Below are 19,697 nucleotides of genomic sequence, written 5' to 3'. Positions count from 1 at the left end.
ATCAGTCCTTCTGAAGTTCTTATATCTGGTTTTGCTGTTTTGTTTTTAGTTCAACTGTAATTCCAGTACTCAATCCCGTACAAATAAAAACAATGTGTTGGAGTTTTTCTCCCACCCCAAATCAGTCTGTCTTTGTTGTGCAATTACACAGCAGGTCCTCAAATTTCACAGTGAGCAAAAACACCTCTGTTTGTTTGTTGCAATTGAGTTTTATCATTTAAATAAATGTTTAGCTTATTTTATGTATATTATTTCTTATATATGGGTCTAAAATAAGAACTGTTCCAATTATTGCAGCTAATTGTAAATCGCTGACACCTCCGCACAGCATTTATACAGGCCTCCTTCACCTCTGTACTTCATTCACACCTGTTGTTCCAGACCAGGCACGCTATACTCAGGCTGTTTCATTATTTATCTCTCAGGTATTCTGCAATTTTGACTACTGACTTTGGATACTGCTTTAATTCTGGAAACTTTTTTTTTAAAACTATTTTGCTAAACTGTATTACAGTCCACGTGTATATATATATATATATATATATATATATATATATATATATATTATATATATATATATATACACACACACATATAATGCTGTTTTTGATGGTATATTTTGAATTGTGTTGATATAACAAATAAAATAGGGTTTGTGGCTTGGAAAAATAAGTACGGTAACATAAACCTTACCTAATTAGGATGGAAGCTAGGATTGCAGCTATATTAAACAGTAAAGTCACTGACCCCCTGTCACTGCATTTGCATTACATCTCATGCCTATATAGTGTCTTTTATGATGTCGCTCAACTGCGAACATATGGTACAAATATCTCCTGGCTTCACAGTGTGTAATGCTTCAAGAATTGCAGCTAAACCCATGTGACTTGTATGCACAGTCTGGGGACTCTTTATCAAGTGTATAAGTTGCGGCTTGGTCGAGGGTTCTTGAAAAATATAATGGCAATACAAATATTGCAATAATGTAGCACCCGGCTTCCTAAAGAAACACCTTCGTCAGCTAAATGTGAAGGTAAGCCATTTTATTAATATTGCTGTCAACGCTGGTGTTTGATTTGTCCATTAGAGTAAGTTTTCCCGGTGTTATTCAGAAACTTCAAGGTGACAAATACAGGAGCCTAGAGAGGGACCCAGGACAACGCACATAATGTAAACACGTTGTGTACAGTGGTTTCATTTATTTGCGTAATTTGTATCAGGCTGTAAACAAGGTTTGCTTGAAAACGCCATTACTGTTTTAACCGCGATTTACACTTAACAAAATAAATAAATAAATGAAAGGAATTTAACATTTTCTGTTATGTTTGTATAATATAATTACAGTAGTTGCGCTCGAAAAGGTCGCAGTGCTTAACTACTTTCATTTTTGAACTTGACGTTTTACAGAAGAGGTTCATCCAGACTGATATTGTTTATACATTGGCATACAGTGAAAAATATTTTGTCGCACTAAGTTTGCTGTAGCAGTGTATCGTTACATTGTAATGCATTCAAAAGTTACAGGCAAAAATACTTGGCAATATACCGCAATGAAAACAAATGTTATCTTGGTATGAAAGAATATTTACAGTTTCATAACTTGCATACTAACAGAAGTCACGTTTGGAACCAGGTGTAAGTCTGTGTTAGAAATATAAAGATAGTTAGAAAAATAGATCAATGTATACGTGTTACATTTATTTAATAAAGAATACCAGTATGAAAAATAATGCACAAACAAATATATCCATATTTATGCAGTTCATAGCTAAATTAATTTATTCAAATTCAAAATACATGCACGTTGGAACAAGTTATATATCTAATTTGCATTGCTCTGGATACCAAAATTAGTGTTTTAATCATTTAAACAATTCTTGTACGCGAAAAAACAAAAAACAAACAAAAAACCAACTTGTTTGTCTATCTTTTATGTAGAATGATTAGGTCAAATAGATATTATTATAAATATTTTATAACCACGTGTGTTTGTGTTATTCTCATAGTCAGGATTCGACCAATTACCGAAAAAAATAACTATTTTGCGATTTGAGTATTTACACATTATCAATGAACGAAATTAAGGTTATTTTGGTCTGGAGCTGTGCATTTGCTCACAGCATATTTTGCAATTTGAGTGCATCGCTTTACTCAAAGACGGAAGAAGCGTCTCTTCTTTTTTTTTTGCTTCTTTGATATTTTACATTTGGCAATTTGATCAAAATAATTTGCTGAAAGACCGAACTAACATTTAACTTCATTCTTTGATGATGTGTAAATGATCAAATCGTAAAAAGGTTATTTGTTTTGAATCCTGACTGAGTATAACATACATAAAAAGTCACACTGTTAACTATATACCGCGATGGTTTATGTTTAATTGAACCTAGAAAAGCCCAAAGCACACTGACCCATATTCCAAATCATTTCAACCTGTTCTAATTCTACATAATAATTTAGCAATCTTAGTTCAGCTTGTGCAATGTATTTGTTTTTATTTAAAAAGCAGTGCACATCTAGCTCCGGGTGTGCGTGCGTGCGTGCCTATGATATTGAAAGCACAGTTCTTAATGACCTGTCCGAAGGCTGCACACCATAATCAAAGTTTCAGTTTGTTGGTCGCATGCTGTGTTTGTCTTTTGTGACCCATGCAAGTCACCATAGGCATTGACAAACACATGTGCACACTAATCCATTGGCTATAGATTGTACCATATACTGGAAGTGTGCATTATAATATATATATATATATATATATATATATATATATATATATATATCATATATATATATTTCATTAACGTTACACAACACAAACAGCTGGAATTTGAAGTGAGCACAACGTTAGTCCCCCTTTTTTATAAAAGAAAAAAACAGTCAGCATTTATAAAATTGGATTCAAACTGCTCATTAGCGTCATTTTTTATTCTGTTTTTATGTAATTTGTTGTAGGAATGGGTAACTGAAATTGGTCCTGTTTATTTACATCTCAGTGTGGATATCCTAGTAAGTATATTTGTTTAAACAATCTAACAACCATGCCACTAAACGCTGTTGAAACAAATATTGGTCCCTGACCGCGGGTTCACTTGCCTTAAGGTTATGTATTATCACATTCAATATGACATATTGAATTAGGGATTCGATTTAATCAACCTATTAATTGCACTTGTTGCGTGTCAAATCAACATTCTCCTGGTGTAAGGTTCCCAGGCTTGTTTATCACTTGTGACATCTCATCACTCATCTGTTTGTAAATGAACTCTGAAACACAGACAGTCTGGCTTGGAACTTGGTTTCAGGAGACCAGGTTTCAGGCCACTGCATGGCACACCAGGGGAGACTTGAGGTTTGATACAACAAAGTTGCCTCAAACTAGGTCTCCCGTCCCTAGGAACCAAGTTTTAAGGCACTGTTCCTGAAAACAGTGGCTTTGTGTTCAGATTGTTGACCGGGCCATGAGTGGCACTTTAGACGGTTTTAATGTTCCCTGATACAGATCTGTACTCTTTCCTGGCCCACATAGCATTCATCATCTTTTTAAAGCAAGTTAACTTATGTTGAGTAAATCTTAGTTTAATGAAGTTTTGGAATCAGATCATTCAGATTTTATACGTAATTACCCAATTTACCACGGCAAAGACCATGGGTTGACATTTATATGCTGCTATACTCAGTAGTCTCTTTGGTCAATATTTTTTGCCCCACAGTTTAAAATGAGACATTGTATACAGTATGCAAATTCACTCTCTGCAGAGCCAGGTGGTGGAACACCAGTTTATTCTGTGCTATAGCACAGCACTGATCCAGAACCGGAACCAAGCATTCTGAATGCCTGCGCTTGTAAAGATCACTGAGTCTCAAGAATTCAGCACTCTTAGAACTTGTCGATTTTTAGCAAAAACAAAAAAACTGCTAAGACATTGGAGAAACAAATACACTGGTAGATACCTACAGTACTCTCCTGGTCATCATCTTTTTATGCAACTCTTTCAATAGTAGCTATACTAAGTATTTATTTATTTTGTGTTCCTTACATAGAACGTCTGCGCCGCTTCTAGTACTCAGAGTCGTTACAAGAAGTCAGTAATTGGACGAGAGCTGCACTTTATAGTGGAACATGCTTCTGTTGGGATATAGAAGAGATTTGGATTAACGCAGGAAACTAGGGAACGGTAGACTTATTTGGAGGTGTCCAGCCGTGTCTTTAGAGATGCTTTTGAGGTGATTCAATAGAATTGGTTTTGTAGTTAGATACACTGAATGATGCCAAAAAATAAGCATGTGTGAAATGCAGTAAGCGCCATTGTAGATTTTATTCACTAAACCTTTTTCTGTTTTTTTTTTTCAAAGCACAGCCTTTGAAATTAGTAACCTTGCATTTAAAAAGGAGTCTCAGTTTTAAATCTTTTGTCATTTTCAAAAGCGTCACCTGCTTAAAAATAAAACTTCCTTAAGCAGCGACTGTCTGCGATTGTGAACATTTCAACAGTGTGCAATTAAAACAAAGTACCTGACTGCTGATAGAAATGAGGAGGCTGGCAATTTGAGTGAATGCTTTTTTTTCATAGTTTAACATATGAGATGTTTTCGTTGTTGAGTGTGAACATTTAAAAAAGGAAAGAGCAGTACACACAACAAAAGATATTACCAAACGCTGTGGAAATACTGGTTCTTTATTTTATTTTTTGGTCAAGAATGTTTTATACAAACCCTTTCACTGGTGAAAGGACATAAGCAGTTAACATGGTAGAACTCGGAAATAAATACTCTGGAACTCTGAGAGCATTCTTATTGTATCCTTATTACTGTTTGGAATTGCTGAATTAAAAACAGCTGAAAATAAGAAGAGCACCTTGTACAGTGAAGACAGACGTGGCAGCTGTTGCCAGCTGTTTGCACAGAAATAGGAAACCAATATGGGTTTGACTAAAGGGTGCTGTTGGTATGTATAGACTTTTTTTATTGAATGGGTTACATTTGTCAACAGGAAACGTTTAAGCCAAGTTTCAATGTTTCTATTATTAATTAGAAATACCAGCTTTGTTTTAAAACAGTTAAGCTGTTACATTCAAAGCAGCAGATCAAGGGCCAAGCTAATGCATTCTCAGAGGATAGTCTGAGGATTATAGTTGAATATACTGTACTTTAGTGATATTTGTTTAAACAGCTAACCCTGATTTGCAGGTCTGAAGAAAGCCATGCTGGATGACTGATGCCGCTGTTTATGATTTCATTAAGCATGGTCAACCACATGGCCTATTCGCACAGTGGAATTAAACTGTTGGAAGCACCTGGATCTCTTAAATACAGTTGAATCCCAAGAGCCTTTGAGTAGTCCCACCCTGTTTGAGCAACCAGATTCAGAATCCATATTTGACTGTCATGAGCTTTGTGTCGGCACAGAGATAATTTTAGATCGGAGAGTCAACTCTTTAGGGGTGTGTAAATGCAGGCATATGTTTATTCAGACGGGCTCTGTTTAGGGAACCACTTGTGAGGTGTTGAATCTGTAAAATCTTTGTCAGGCCAGGCAGTTTTCAGGCGTTTAGTTTTCTTCTATTAAAGATCTGTGCAATGTGCACACTGTGAGCAGCGCAAGCGTGACACAGATCGGACACAAATAAACTGTGAGTGCCCTTTCCTGGTGGCACTTTCAGAGAAACAGAGCGAAAGTAAGCCTTCGTGCACGAAGCACGTGCCGTCAGCCAACCGCTTGTTTTTACACTGCAGACTTGCCACGCAGCCCCCCAGAGCTACAGTGTCAGAAGACAACACAGCCCTGGGAAACTTACATACAAGCCCGCAGGCGCCCGGTCAGACTACAGGGATTGCTGGTGCACGGTGAGCCCAGGGCACCCTGGACAACCTAATCCTCATTCCCCCCCGGGTGGCGCTCGGCCAATTGTGTGCCGCCCCCTGGGAGACGAAGCGGCTGTTTAACTGTTTTAGCATCATTTATATTTGTTCCAGTTGACTTGTCTCATGGCATAGAGAATCTGACCCGATCGTATTACTGGTCCTTTAATGTTTTGGTGTTTATGACCTCTCTGCCCCCTGTTTTATGGCTCTGTCCCTATAAAGCACACTTCTAAAATAACATAAGTTTGAGATGGCACTGCTGGGAGAGGTGGGACAGAAGCAGCTGCTAGTTCCTTCACTGCTGCAGCCAGTTAATTTATCCTGCAGAGCCCACAACCCACAGCTACTATATGCACTTTGCATACCATTCTGTGAGGATGGAACTTAATTAATAACATGTATACAACAGTATATTAAACTTTTTTTGATCATAAAGTATAAGCTTGTTATAAATTCATACATGTAGCAAACAGAATTGAAATCCAGTATTTGTCTGTTAAATAGAATTCAAATTGGTGTCTTTGTCTGCTCTTTTGAAAGTCACTGTTACATTTATGTTACATGATGTTCTGGTACAACAATTTAAAGTAATTTCTGCAACACCCTGAACTCTGAATATTTTCACATTCTCATATTGAATATATCTGACTGTAACTTTGCTACAGGTTCAACTTTCCCTTAGGCCCCTTAAAACTGTGTGTGTGTGTGTGTGTGTGTGTGTGTGTGCGTGCGTGCGTACATGCGTGTGTGTGTGCGTGTGTGCTTGTATCTATGTATTTTGAAAGGTTTAAGTGAATTGCAGCTGTGATCAAAGGTTTTGCATCACCCTATAGAATTCACTAATTTTGCTTCATAAAGTCGAATAAAATCTGCTGAATAATGTTACGTTAACATATTGTTGTTCCCTTTTGAAGATGACCAACAACCAATACTTTTGGGATATGCCTGCCACAGGTCAGGTATTCACTGAGCATTGTATTATAGAGCTGCTGATTGGCCCCTCTGGGGAGTGACGTCCTCGGTCCCGCCTACCGAGGGAGTAGTAGTCACTCCACACAGATCACATTCTCTTTTGCTTTTCACAATCAGGTAGGTAAGATAGATATAACTAACCTCTCCAATTGCATTTATTGCTGGAAGTTGGCTTCTGAGGACTGAGCTGAAATGCTATGCAACTGTACTCCGTTTATATATATATATAAAAAGTCTTTTTACTTTTAGCAGCCTGCATCACTTGGCGACTAGTTTGCTTTCTTAACCTGTAGCATCTGTTCTCTGTGTTTCTTCCTCAGCTTTTTGCAGCTAAAAAGTCGACATTGTTTTCTCTGTAAAACAAAAAAAAAAAAAAAACAACAACAACAGTGTGTGCTTCCTCCTCTGGTTCTGAATCAGCCCACGGTAGAGTAGACTCTACGTTGACCTGGGTTGATAGGTCTAAAAGAAGTAGAAATGTTTCTCTCTCTTTCTTTTTACATTTTTTCTGTGTACTGTCTGAAGGCTGTGCTGCACTCTGCTGTAAGTTATGTGCTGCTCCCGTTGTGTGACTTCACGCGATCCAGACTGATGCTGTCTGTAGGCAGTGCTCCACACCGCTGCAGGCTGTATGCTTCCCTGGTTGTATGACTGCATGCGGTCCAGACTAGACATCTGGTCCAGTATCCTCAGTGCTTATGCCCCTGGTGCTCAGTGCAGTCAGTGCCCTCTGTGCCCTCGGTGTGTCTCTGCCTCAGAGCTCCTCATCCAGTACGAGAGAGGATGAGGCGCTGGTGTCGGTTCTTGAGGGAGAGGAGGTTCCAGATGGTCACATATCAGCCTCTCCTGCTGGGCAACTGGTTTACCACTGTGGCTTTGATATACTTTCCCAAAAGTATTGGTTGTTGGTCATCTTCGAATTGGAAGGGAACGATAGGTTGAGAATGATTCCCTGAAAGAGAAGACGACCAACAAACCTTGCGAGGTTGCATCACTCACATTCGCAGGTTTGATGCAAAAGAGAACATTCCTCGGAAGGCGGGACTGAGGACGTCACTCCCCTGAGGGGCCTATCAGCAGCTCTGACATAAAATGCTCAGTAAATCCCTGACCTGTGGCAGGGATATCCCAAAAGTATTGGTTGTTGGCCATCTTCTCTTTCATTTCTTATACACTTAACAAAAAACTGACAAAAATTGAAAAAGTGACATTTAAAAATCTAACATTAAATGCTGTACTACTATCATGGTTTCCAGTAGACTTTTGCAGTGTCATTGTGTACTTTCTTTGATTACATTATGTTAAATTATGTTCATATAGTTAATTTTTTAAAATTATGTCTAAATCCCCAAATTCTAGGTGATGCTAAACTTTTGATCATAGCTGTATATCTGACACCATTCCTAAGCAACAGCTGTGCAAGGGATTGTTTTTTTAGTTTGGCCATCATCTGGAAAAATGCTAAAACACAGTTTTAAAAAGTGTATGTTTTCAGCTTCTACAACACTTTCTCTTGGTTTACTGCTACTCCTGATCTCACTGGTTTCAGAGCTCCTGTTCCACGTGGAAGGAGGGTCCGCAATGTTTTAGAGATGTTTTGATTAATGCTGGCCCTAAATTTAGCTGCCACGTGAGAACTTATATCAGAGACTGGAAAGGGCAACCCAGTTGAATGGGAATTCTGCAGAGACTGCTGCTGTGCCAGGAACAAGATTTAGTTTGTTTGCTTCCTATAAAATAAAATAAAAACCTTTTGATTTATTTGCAGTGCCACCTCCTCCAAGTACCAGGAGAAGAAACCTTTCCCCCTTGGCATCCTGCTTGGCAGGGGGGGCTCGAACCCTCTACTCCTGACCCCTGCCAGTCTCCAGCTCACTCAGCTCCAAGCCCAGCTCGCCCTGCAGAGGATAAAACTGGTGCACACGGCCGTGAACAGCAACACAGCTGCCACCGTTCTCAACCAGGTCCTCTCCAAGGTGGCAATGTCTCAGCCCTTGTTTAACCAACTGAGAAGCACTTCTATGGTCAGCACTCCCCATGGGCACACTGGCGGAACTCAGCCTGGCATGTCCACAAACAGGTTTCCATCCGGCGGATTGCCTTTCCCGTCTCAGAACCCAGCACTGGGTGGAGGTTTGGGATGCATCAGGAGTCTACAGAATCAAAACCCCAGTGCTATGGGGCTGAATCCCTTTGGAGGGATGGTGCCTCAGGCTTCAAGCCAGCAAAACTCAGCTCCCATGAGCCTTGCTCAACCTGGGGTCTCCCAAGCGAACAGTGGCTTTACAGACTATGGAAATAATATGAGTGTTCCTGCTAGTTCAGTTTATACCTCAGACTCGGAGCGAAGGGGCCAGTACGGATTCCTCAGTGCGGTGCCCAGTGCTGTAAATTCTTCAGGGAAATCAGATGAGGGGCAGTACATGCTTTCCACCCAGTCAAAGCTGGAGACCCAAGGTGGGTTTCAGAGGGATTTCTACATCGCAAGTGCTCAGGGGCAGCAAGCTTTGGGCTTCTCTGGGGAGCAGAACTCAAATCATTTTCATCAAGGCAACCACAAAGACCTAACCAGGCCTGTCACCCATGGAACATGTACCACCAGCCAGTGGCCAAACCAGGCCAACTTCACCAAGCCAAATAACCCAGAGCTGGTACCTAACTCAGGCACTGTGTGGACGGCCTCAGGACATCCATTCCACATGAGGGGAGAGCTCTACAACCCAGAGGAGCCGACTGCTGACCCCAAGTTCAATCCTGCTGCCGGCCAGCATTCATTTAGCAAGCTGGGACCCAACAACCAGGGGTTTGTAGGATTTGAGCAGCTCAGACAAGCAGAGGAACAGGTGCCTCCAGGCCCGGTGGTACCTCTGCAGCCACACCAGCTCAACGATTTCCATGCAGTAACTCCTGCTCACCTTCCCCATGTCTGCACCATCTGTAATAAGAAGGTCTTTAATCTAAAGGTAGGTCGCAAGCAGAGCTCATAACTATTACCGCGAGTGTTCATTCTGCAATAGCGATTTCACTTTACATAAGTTGGCATTATTATACAAATCCGTGTCACACAGACAGTGTTCTGTTATGTACAGTAACTACATGTGTAATTACAATTTTGGGGATTTTGCTAACGCTTTTTGTAAGACTATTTAATAGTTGTGTCATTTCTATGTAACCATGTGAACATGCGAGTTTATTTTGAATGCTGCCTAATCACATTTACATTAATTGATTTTGACAGCATATGATTGCAAAACAAATGTAACATGTGTTTTCCAGTGTATTAATTGTTGACACATACGCAGATAATGATTTAATGATGAGTTCATGATCAATCAATCAAAACCTTTATTTATCCAGATGAGTCAATTGAGAACAAATTCTAATTTACAATAATGACCGGACAAGAGGCTCACACACCACAGCAAACAACATGAAACACAGGAAGAAGTACAAAACGCACGTCATCAATCATAAAACAGAAAACACACAACTCAGCAGGCACAGATATCACTCAGCAATAGGTCAGGTTATTATATAGCTGTCTTTTCACATGGCTACTCCTCTGTAGAATCTCAAGTCCAAAATTTGAAAGCAGCCGTGTGTTGAGCATGTAAATAGGGACAAGTGCAGTGATATTTCTTTCTGTATTTGTATGTGTAAAGGTACATCTGAATTCAGGGTCCTTCAATTTGGTTAAGAATGTACTGAGTGATTTGTTAGTAAGGTTAAATTGATATGAATTGTATTACTTGTGAAGACAGTCAGCTTCCTTGCTAAGGAAGTTCATTTTACTGCATGTACAGCGTCAGAATACATTTTTGATATTAGATTTGATCATTTACAGGACAGATAGGTCCTACTACAGCAATGTAAACACATGTAGCAGTCAAGAGAACACAGTGCAGCATGTCATGAAGCAATGAAATCCAAATGGAAATGAATTGCACAGTCATGTGTTTTCTACAGGAAACTGTTTTAAAGAGCCATTTGGAGCATCACTTTACTACTATATCTTCTTGCTGTTTAGAATCACTTTGTAGATCAGTTTCTGTTTCAATCATCACATTTTGGGGATTTTAAAACACCCCTTTGGCCACAAAAAGGCTCTCAGACACGTCTTCTCTCTAAGTGCAGCTGGTACACCAGAGTGTAACCATTAATCTGTCCCCCCCTGCAACACGCTGCTTCCAGTCAATGTAAGAAATACCAGACAGAACCAATACAATTGCATGCTGCTCTTTTAAGATGGTTCATTATATTGTGAAAGCAGGAATTGTGTGCACTTAACTGAAGTCGTATTTACTGATGAACGATTTCTAATCATGTCTAAAGGAATAAATACCCAATCTATTTATCTACAGGACTGGGACCAGCATGCCAAGGGAAAGCTTCATATTCAGCAATGCCTGCAGTTCTCAGAGTGGTGAGTTCTGCACCCTATTACTACCTAAGGGAATACTAGCAACTGTATTGATTAATTTCTCTTGAATAAGAAAACCAACCCCAATAATCTACAAGTAATAGAGGAATGCATCACATGTGCTATATAGCATCCAACGTTGCCTTTTCAGCCAGAGATTACATTGCTTCCATGTTTTTTTTTGTGTGTAACAATACAAATTGTACATTTTTCAGGATATTAAATGAAGTATTGTATACATACAATTTCCTGTCAACATGCGTTGGCTGTGAATTAACCACATTTGTGAAATGAAGAGGGAAGCACTGTGTTTAATTCTTGCACAGCTGAATGCTGGGCTGCAGTGCACACTATATAAGTGCCACTCACTTGCTGAGCTGCTACATCATTGGTTTGTACATTGAGTTTGACAATACTGTGACTATTCTCCTTGCTTACTTAGTTTGGCATAAAGGTGAAGTCCAGTGATTATGTATATTCTTTGTTGGCCTGAAATATCAATCCAATGGCCATGTAGTGTAGAAATATTTTATATGTTGCACATGTCCTGCTGTGCTGACGAACCTTTCATTTTTATTCTTTAGTCCTGCCCTTGGCCCTGCTCATTTTCCAACATTTTCAGAAGGAAGTCTAAACACCTTGACTAATAACTCTGTGGTGTATACCTCAACTGGAACTCAAGGTGAATGCTGTTTAAATGCTTGACATGTAGTTCATTGGCTACGTTTACAACGACCTTTGGCACCCAGAGTTGAGTGCTTTTTTCATGTTGGAAAACATATTTCTTGGCAGAAAACATATTTTGCGGGCAGATTTAATTTCTCTTTTCTTCTTTTCGACCCTAGATTTATCCTCAGGTCTCAACACCTCTGCACCAATGAGAATTCCTACATTTACATCAACTCAGTTAGGGTCAAAGGTCAGTACACCGGTGGTGAATGGATAACCCACTTCATTGTTTCGACTCCTTTTAACCACACTTGCAATAATAATAAGATAATGAATGTAGCCTGCATCACATGATGCTCAATGCGATGAGTTCAATCATTTACCGGCAGCAATGGGAATTTTCACAGGGTCTACACATTACACCACATTGGGTAAATTCCACGGAAATCCTAAAATCCGTGAAAAATACAGCCTTACTCATAATACATTTATGGGCTGGATGGGTAGGCTGTATTTATTTCCAGGCAGAAAGAAAAATACATTCTTCCAAGGACTGATAAAAAAGCTGTATTGTTGTGTTTTTGTTATCTTGCAATATTTTAATCTTAACAATAATTAGTTGAATGGTGTGGATACACATAGTGGCTGTTGGAATTAAAAAAACAAACAAACAAACAAAAAAACTTCTATCCTTTAGCTGTTTGATTTTCTTATCATGCCAGTGATCTGACCCTGGTGGTTTTGTGCCTGAATGCGCCGCAATGCTCCGGAACGCCGCTCCGCTACTGCTTTCTATAGGCAGCGGTGTGCAGTCGAGCCAGAACGTGCCTAACATGTCACATGACTCACATCTCCCGCACAACTGTCTGATTCAGTCAGTAGTCCTCTTGATGGAATGAAGAGTATTAGGGATTCTTCTGTTACAAAGTACTTCTTTAAGAAGGCTAAAAATGCTGAGGAAGACAACAGCAACATACATACAGTGCATTGACTACGACTGTGGACACAAACACAAACAAAGTTATGGCACAGACGCGTCAAGAAAAGCATTCTGACAAGATGGAGAAAGACACTTTTGTGGAAGTACTTGTAGCAATTAGATATAAATGCATTACCTATTAATGTTTTACTAGACGCTCAGTAAATAAATCCAATGTGAATTCATATAATAGTTCTTCTTTAAGGAAATCTCTGTTAGTGGCGTTCCGGTACCTTCAGATTTAGGACTACAGCACTGTTTAGACAGGCACGTCCTTGGTTATTTCAGCTCATTAGTGTTTTCTGAATGAAACTTGCCACTGACTGCAAAGGAAATCAGTCATGTGCCTCTTAGAAAGCTGCACATGTGAGACCCAAATAGCAAATTGAAGTGCAGGTAAGATTTCTAGAAGCATGTCATTAGCAACTCCTTTAACCCCATGTGCATCCCCACACTGTTTATACAGCACGGCTCCTTTAACCCCATGTGCACTAACAATATCTCATAAAACCATTTACAATGTCGACGTCATATTTTCAGTGTTATAGAAACCAACTTTGAACCGTGATCTAAGATTGCTGCTAAATTAAGGTCATGTGATTTTTGTTAATGTAGCTGATTATAATACCTCACACTTCGAGGTAGTGTATTCTGTGATTATTTGGGTCAAGTTTCAGTGAACCCTCTAGTACAGGTAAGTTTACAAGGATGTTTCTACTTTGTATCCCAGAAGCCAGTTAAGATGGGACTTTACTATTATACAGCTGTGTATTATACATAATAGTTGCTTTTCTCAGTTAAGGTTCGATACCAGTGTTGTCCAATGAAAAGAAATCAGCATTTCATTGTTGCATTTCACCATATTAGTGATATTAGTGCACACGTTTTCATTGTTGCATTTCACCATATTAGTGATATTAGTGCACACGTTTTCATTGTTGCATTTCACCATATTAGTGATATTAGTGCACACGTTTTCATTGTTGCATTTCACCATATTAGTGATATTAGTGCACACGTTTTCATAGTTGTAATTTGTTCACTGTATTAGTGATATTAGTGCACACGTTTTCATTGTTGTAACTTGTTCACTGTAGTAGTGATATTAGTGCACACATTTTCATTGTTGTAATTTGTTCACTGTATTAGTGATATTAGTGCACACGTTTTCATTGTTGTAACTTGTTCACTGTAGTAGTGATATTAGTGCACACGTTTTCATTGTTGTAATTTGTTCACTGTAGTAGTGATATTAGTGCACACGTTTTCATTGTTGTAACTTGTTCACTGTAGTAGTGATATTAGTGCACACGTTTTCATTGTTGTAATTTGTTCACTGTATTAGTGATATTAGTGCACACGTTTTCATTGTTGTAATTTGTTCACTGTATTAGTGATATTAGTGCACACGTTTTCATTGTTGTAATTTGTTCACTGTAGTAGTGATATTAGTGCACACGTTTTCATTGTTGTAACTTGTTCACTGTAGTAGTGATATTAGTGCACACGTTTTCATTGTTGTAATTTGTTCACTGTAGTAGTGATATTAGTGCACACGTTTTCATTGTTGTAACTTGTTCACTGTAGTAGTGATATTAGTGCACACGTTTTCATTGTTGTAATTTGTTCACTGTATTAGTGATATTAGTGCACATGTTTTCATTGTTGTAATTTGTTCACTGTATTAGTGATATTAGTGCACACGTTTTCATTGTTGTAACTTGTTCACTGCAGTAGTGATATTAGTGCACACGTTTTCATTGTTGTAATTTGTTCACTGTAGTAGTGATATTAGTGTACACGTTTTCATTGTTGTAACTTGTTCACTGTAGTAGTGATATTAGTGCACATGTTTTCATTGTTGTAATTTGTTCACTGTATTAGTGACATTAGTGCACACGTTTTCATTGTTGTAACTTGTTCACTGTAGTAGTGATATTAGTGCACATGTTTTCATTGTTGTAACTTGTTCACTGTAATAGTGATATTAGTGCACATGTTTTGATAGAGAGTAGTCTGTAGTAATGATCTGAGCAGTGACAGTTCTTTATACCGGCACTGTTTTCTTTTATATGTATTCTAAATGTTTTTTTTTTTTTTTACCAGGGCTGATTTATTGATCCACTTCACTTTTATACATACTGTGTATTGTTTAGATCATCAGTGTATTTATTAGTTGGAGCCAGTAATTCAGCAATGTAAAGACAGAAAGCTTACTCCTCTGAATGTCACATTGTGATATTAGTGATATTTGTTTCTGTCAGGCACTGACCTCTGTAGAGGAAGGGCTGTATAAAATTAGCTCCGGCAGTCAAGAGCCCATTACACTCTTACTCTGTCAGATGAGACATTTTTCATCCTCAGAGACAAGAAGTGCCTCTACCAGCACCCCCCCCCCCCTTTTCAAATTGAGCATATACTGTACAGCCAATATTTCAATAGAAAAACAAAACCAACAACTCCCCTACCCCCCCGGTACTCAAACAGCCATAGTCAGTTATTACACATACATAGTACGTGTGGAATTTAGTGGGAAGACTGTTCAGCTGGTCCAATAAAAGGTGTCGCCTGTCTTTCTCTTTGTTACACATTAAAGTGAAAGTGCTTTGGCAGGTCAAGAGTTAAGTGTGGGGCGACAGGGCTGAAATGTGATGACCAGTCCAAGACAAAATGCCAGGCAAACTGAGGCACTTGGGATTAGCAGTGGAGCGTAAGTGGCTGTGATCATGTGCACAGTCAGCCCCTTCCTGAACCAACAGGGAAGCAGCGCTAAATAAACAGACAGGATCAAGAAGGGTCAGAGGACAGACCTTGCAGTCCTGGGAATAAAGTCTCAGTGGCGTAGTGTTCTGCCAAATTCAAATATTCATTTATATAGTCGTCCGCCTGCTTATAGTGGGAAAAGGGTATCAGAAGATCATTATAATTTTTTTTTTTTTTTTTTTTTTACAAATATTTGTATTGAATTTTTAAATAAAATACATGCAATCTTAAAATGCAAACATATTCTCAAATATATAACTTTGCCATACATGTATAAATCTAAACAATTATTATTGTTATATGATGGGACTAGTAAGAGGCAGTGTGGTCTAGTGGTTAAAGTCCAGGGCTTGTAACCAGAAGGTCACTACTCTGCTCTCAACTCTGCCACTGACTGACTCACTGTGTGACCCTGAGCATGTCACTTAACCTCCTTGTGCTCCATCCTGCAAATGAGATGTTAAATCAATGTCCTATTGTAAGTGACTTTGCATATAATGCACAGCCTACCTCTGTAAAGCACTTTGTGACGGTGGTCCACTATGAAAGGCGCTATATAAAAATAATGATTTATTATTATTAAGATAACAAATGTTACATCATGTTTATTTATTTTTTTTATTTAAAAAACTTTAGTCATCGCCAATGGTTTTTTACTCCGGTTTTCTCCCCTAATTTGAAATGCCCAATTGTTTTTTTTTTTTTTTGTATCCCGGTTCACTGCTGCAGTCCTCTGGAGACTCCGAAACGTGCTCCTGCCAATCCATCATTTTTCGCACTGTGGATCCGCAGCGATGCCACCAGATATATAGTGCCAGAGAACAACACAGATCTGATGGCTCCACTGCAGAACTGCAGCCCACCTATCGGCCACAGGGGTCACTGGTGCGTGGTGAACCGTGGATTCCCGACCTAGTCCCTCCCTACCCAGGCGGCGCTTGGCCAATATGCACCGCCCCCTAGGAAACCCCGGTCACAGTTCACTGTGACATAGCCTGGATTCAAACCTGCAATCTCCAGGCTATATGGTGTATCCCTTTTACTGGATGCGACACTCAGGAACCCCCTGCTACAACATGTTTTAATTGTCACTGTAGAAAGCCGACAGACATATATGTCATATCTGTAATTCATTTATAAATGGACTGCACATTTTAAGAAAGTCATAGAAAAACTAAAGAATGCTGGCAGCAGCACGGTCTAGGTGTTCTTAATCCTGATGCCTCATGTGCAAGGGCTTGGACACTTCAGGTCAATTAGTGCGTTTATTTGGTTAGTTTTGACGGACATAAACTGTAAATATCTTTTTTTTATATCGCTGGTTTGTTTTCAAAAAAAATCAAAAGAAAATTGTGCTCTGTAATAAAAAAAAAATTTAACAAATGTTATAGGCAGTAATTTTCCACTATGATTCCGTAACAGATTTGGGTGGTAATTACAATTCTGATCATGTTTTAATAAACCGTGCCCAAGTCTCCACCAAGCTTGATTGTGCTTGATATGCTTTTGCTTTTAATGGCTACAAAAAGGGTTGGCAAAACAAATCCAGAATCAAGAAAGATGGAAACAGAAAAAAATGACCTTTTGAAGTAATATGAAATACGCTGCATGTTATATTGCTGCTGTTACTTCTGTAGACCAAAGGGCAAGTTTTGTCATGATCCGTGGAAGGTCAGTATATTAATTGTGCATCTGTCCATTATTTTAAAGCCTTCATGCAAGATGGCACCTGGCTCATTACAAGGCAGTGCTTTATTAAGCAAACAAATACAGACAGATTTCAAGGACATAAACAGCATGCTGATTTCTATTTCTGTACATGTCTATTAGGCAGGTCTGTGTGACCTTCCCTGGACATTCTTACAGTGAAGTGATTTGCCATGAAGCCGCTAATAGAATTATCACTTTTATATCTGAAACTGTTAAAGTCCGGGCTCAGGCCAAAAGCAATAAAATGGAGCCCTCACACTGGTGCAATTAGGATTAGAGGGTTACAGTTTCCTTCCAAAGTGTCAGCCTGCTAGCAGAAAGCTTTAACACCTGCTAGCTGAGAATCCTGCTGGCTTTTCATTTCTCTTTTTAAATATTTTGTTTCTGCCAGTGTTATCTGAGCTGCAACACAGTCATTTAGATTAGCAAACCCAGGGATCGATCATAGAAGTTGATCTGGATTTTACATTTTACCTCTAGTCTGCTTGGAGCAAGTGCAAAAACCAAACCAAATTTTACAAAAAGCAATTTTAACAGTTTAAAACTACAAGAAAAAAAAAAACATAGTTGGAAGCAACAACAGTTTATTTGATCTCCTTTATCTCATTTTTTTCTTAATTGTTTTATTTCTTTCGAACAATGTTCCTGTGCTTTTGCTGTTGTTTACTCTTCAGTATGGGGCTCATTGTCTTTAGTTCCTAAGTCTACCAATTTATCAAATACCAAAAATGTCCCCATGAAATAGTGACATGTCTCATTTCTACTAAGTTGTGCAGCGGCATATCTAGTTGACCTGACAATGGGAGTGCTGTGGGGTTTTATACAAGAGATTTGATCTTGCAATATCAATCATGTTGCGCTTTCACCAGAATAACAGAATCGTTTTTTGTATTGATGCCATTGACTTCATCTTGTGCCATCTCGATTATTCCAGCTGACATTAGTCTCACCCTTTATGCAACCATGTCAGCAGTTTTCAGTATGTAAATCTGTCTGCAGCTGAGAGCCCCTGTGACTCTGCTCCAACATAAACAGAACAAGCGCCCTGACATTCCTCCTCTAATTAGAACCCCCCCCATTCTGCCTGGGACCAGTAACACAGGTTGACGGTCTTCTCAGAGGTGTTGATATGCCTTCTTGCTTCCTCCTTGTTGCTGTGACACAGCAGTGTGTGTGTGTGTGTGTGTGTGTGTGTGTGTGTGTGTGTGTGTGTGTGTTTGTACCTGAGCAGCAGGGGCTTCTATACTTAGCGATCCGAGAGGATTAGTCACAAAGGGGGTTGGATGTCTAACAGGGATCAGATGACACATTTTTTGATTCGAAAGGGATAAGCCTCATTATCGCTGTCACAACTCCAGGCTGAATCTGCCTGCAGAGACACACATTTATAGGCTTAAGCAATAAGTATGTTGTAAAAGTGGACACCAGTAGAAACTCAGTTCAGACAACTGCAGAGGAAGTCCTTCCCTGCTAGCAATACTGGCAGTCATGGTAAGATTGTTATTAATCACTCTGAACTGCAGCCCTAGCTAAGTTGTATTTTAGCAACAGATTTTCTATTTCCAAACTTTTTTAATGATTCACTGGGGTATGTTTTCAAATGAAAAAACTCCACAGTTATGTATTATGGAATGAAGCCACATGAAATATGCAATCTACACCGACCCAAGTGGTGGCTTCAGTGCCTGTTTGCTTGCCCAGGCACTCCTGAAGACCTCTTAAACTCTTTAAATATCACGACTCAGAACCTCGGAATGGGCCACGTTGCGTTTTGCAAGGATTTCTTCTTTGGAAACTAAGCCTTCTGGATAACCTTCAGCGTAACTTGGCAGTCTTAATAAAATGTTTGTTGTCATCAGATGTGTCACGTGCCTGCTTGGTTGTCTTCCATGACTTCTTCACTGTCTTAGCCAGTGCAGGAGTGCTGATCACAGGTGCAGTTTATGCAGATTGGGAGAAGCTGCTAATCTATGTAATCTGCCAACACCATGGCGTCTAGTATGGGGGCATTGTGCTGGGGCTGTCTTTGAATGTGGCATAGAAACTGGGTTACAGAAATAAAAACAAGTTCGATATTTTTGTATTATATTTCATTAACACAGGTTGTTGGTCTGTTACAAAACAAGGCTCAATTCAAGGATGAAATGAATGAAGCTGTTACTCTACTTGGTACCAAGAAATTTCAAAAGCTCTTTGCTTTCTTCCAGTCAAAGCAGTGCTGGAAATAAGATCAAGAAAGTGCTGATAAATCTTTTCATAGAAGTATCTTTCACCTAGTTTCACCTTTTTCACCTTGGTGTCTAAGCATATGTTGTTATTATG

At 39.2% G+C, this 19,697-nt stretch overlaps 1 protein-coding gene across 2 annotated transcripts in view; it reads left to right on the top strand.

Annotated features, from left to right (window-relative positions):
- The window catches only part of LOC121321709 (RNA-binding protein 20-like), a 46,857-nt gene that overhangs the window by 18,215 nt on the left and 8,945 nt on the right, over positions 1-19,697 (top strand). For both annotated transcript variants that reach the window (XM_041260786.1, XM_041260785.1), the window contains exons 2-5: positions 8,603-9,797; positions 11,196-11,257; positions 11,839-11,936; positions 12,100-12,173. In XM_041260786.1, coding sequence (XP_041116720.1) covers positions 8,603-9,797; positions 11,196-11,257; positions 11,839-11,936; positions 12,100-12,173 — 1,429 coding nt within the window. The remainder of the gene's footprint in view (positions 1-8,602; positions 9,798-11,195; positions 11,258-11,838; positions 11,937-12,099; positions 12,174-19,697) is intronic.

Source organism: Polyodon spathula, chromosome 10, assembly GCF_017654505.1.
Source record: "Polyodon spathula isolate WHYD16114869_AA chromosome 10, ASM1765450v1, whole genome shotgun sequence".
Classification (NCBI taxonomy): domain Eukaryota; kingdom Metazoa; phylum Chordata; class Actinopteri; order Acipenseriformes; family Polyodontidae; genus Polyodon; species Polyodon spathula.
The sequence above is the reverse complement of the archived record's forward strand: the minus strand, read 5'-3'. Positions and strand labels throughout refer to the sequence as shown.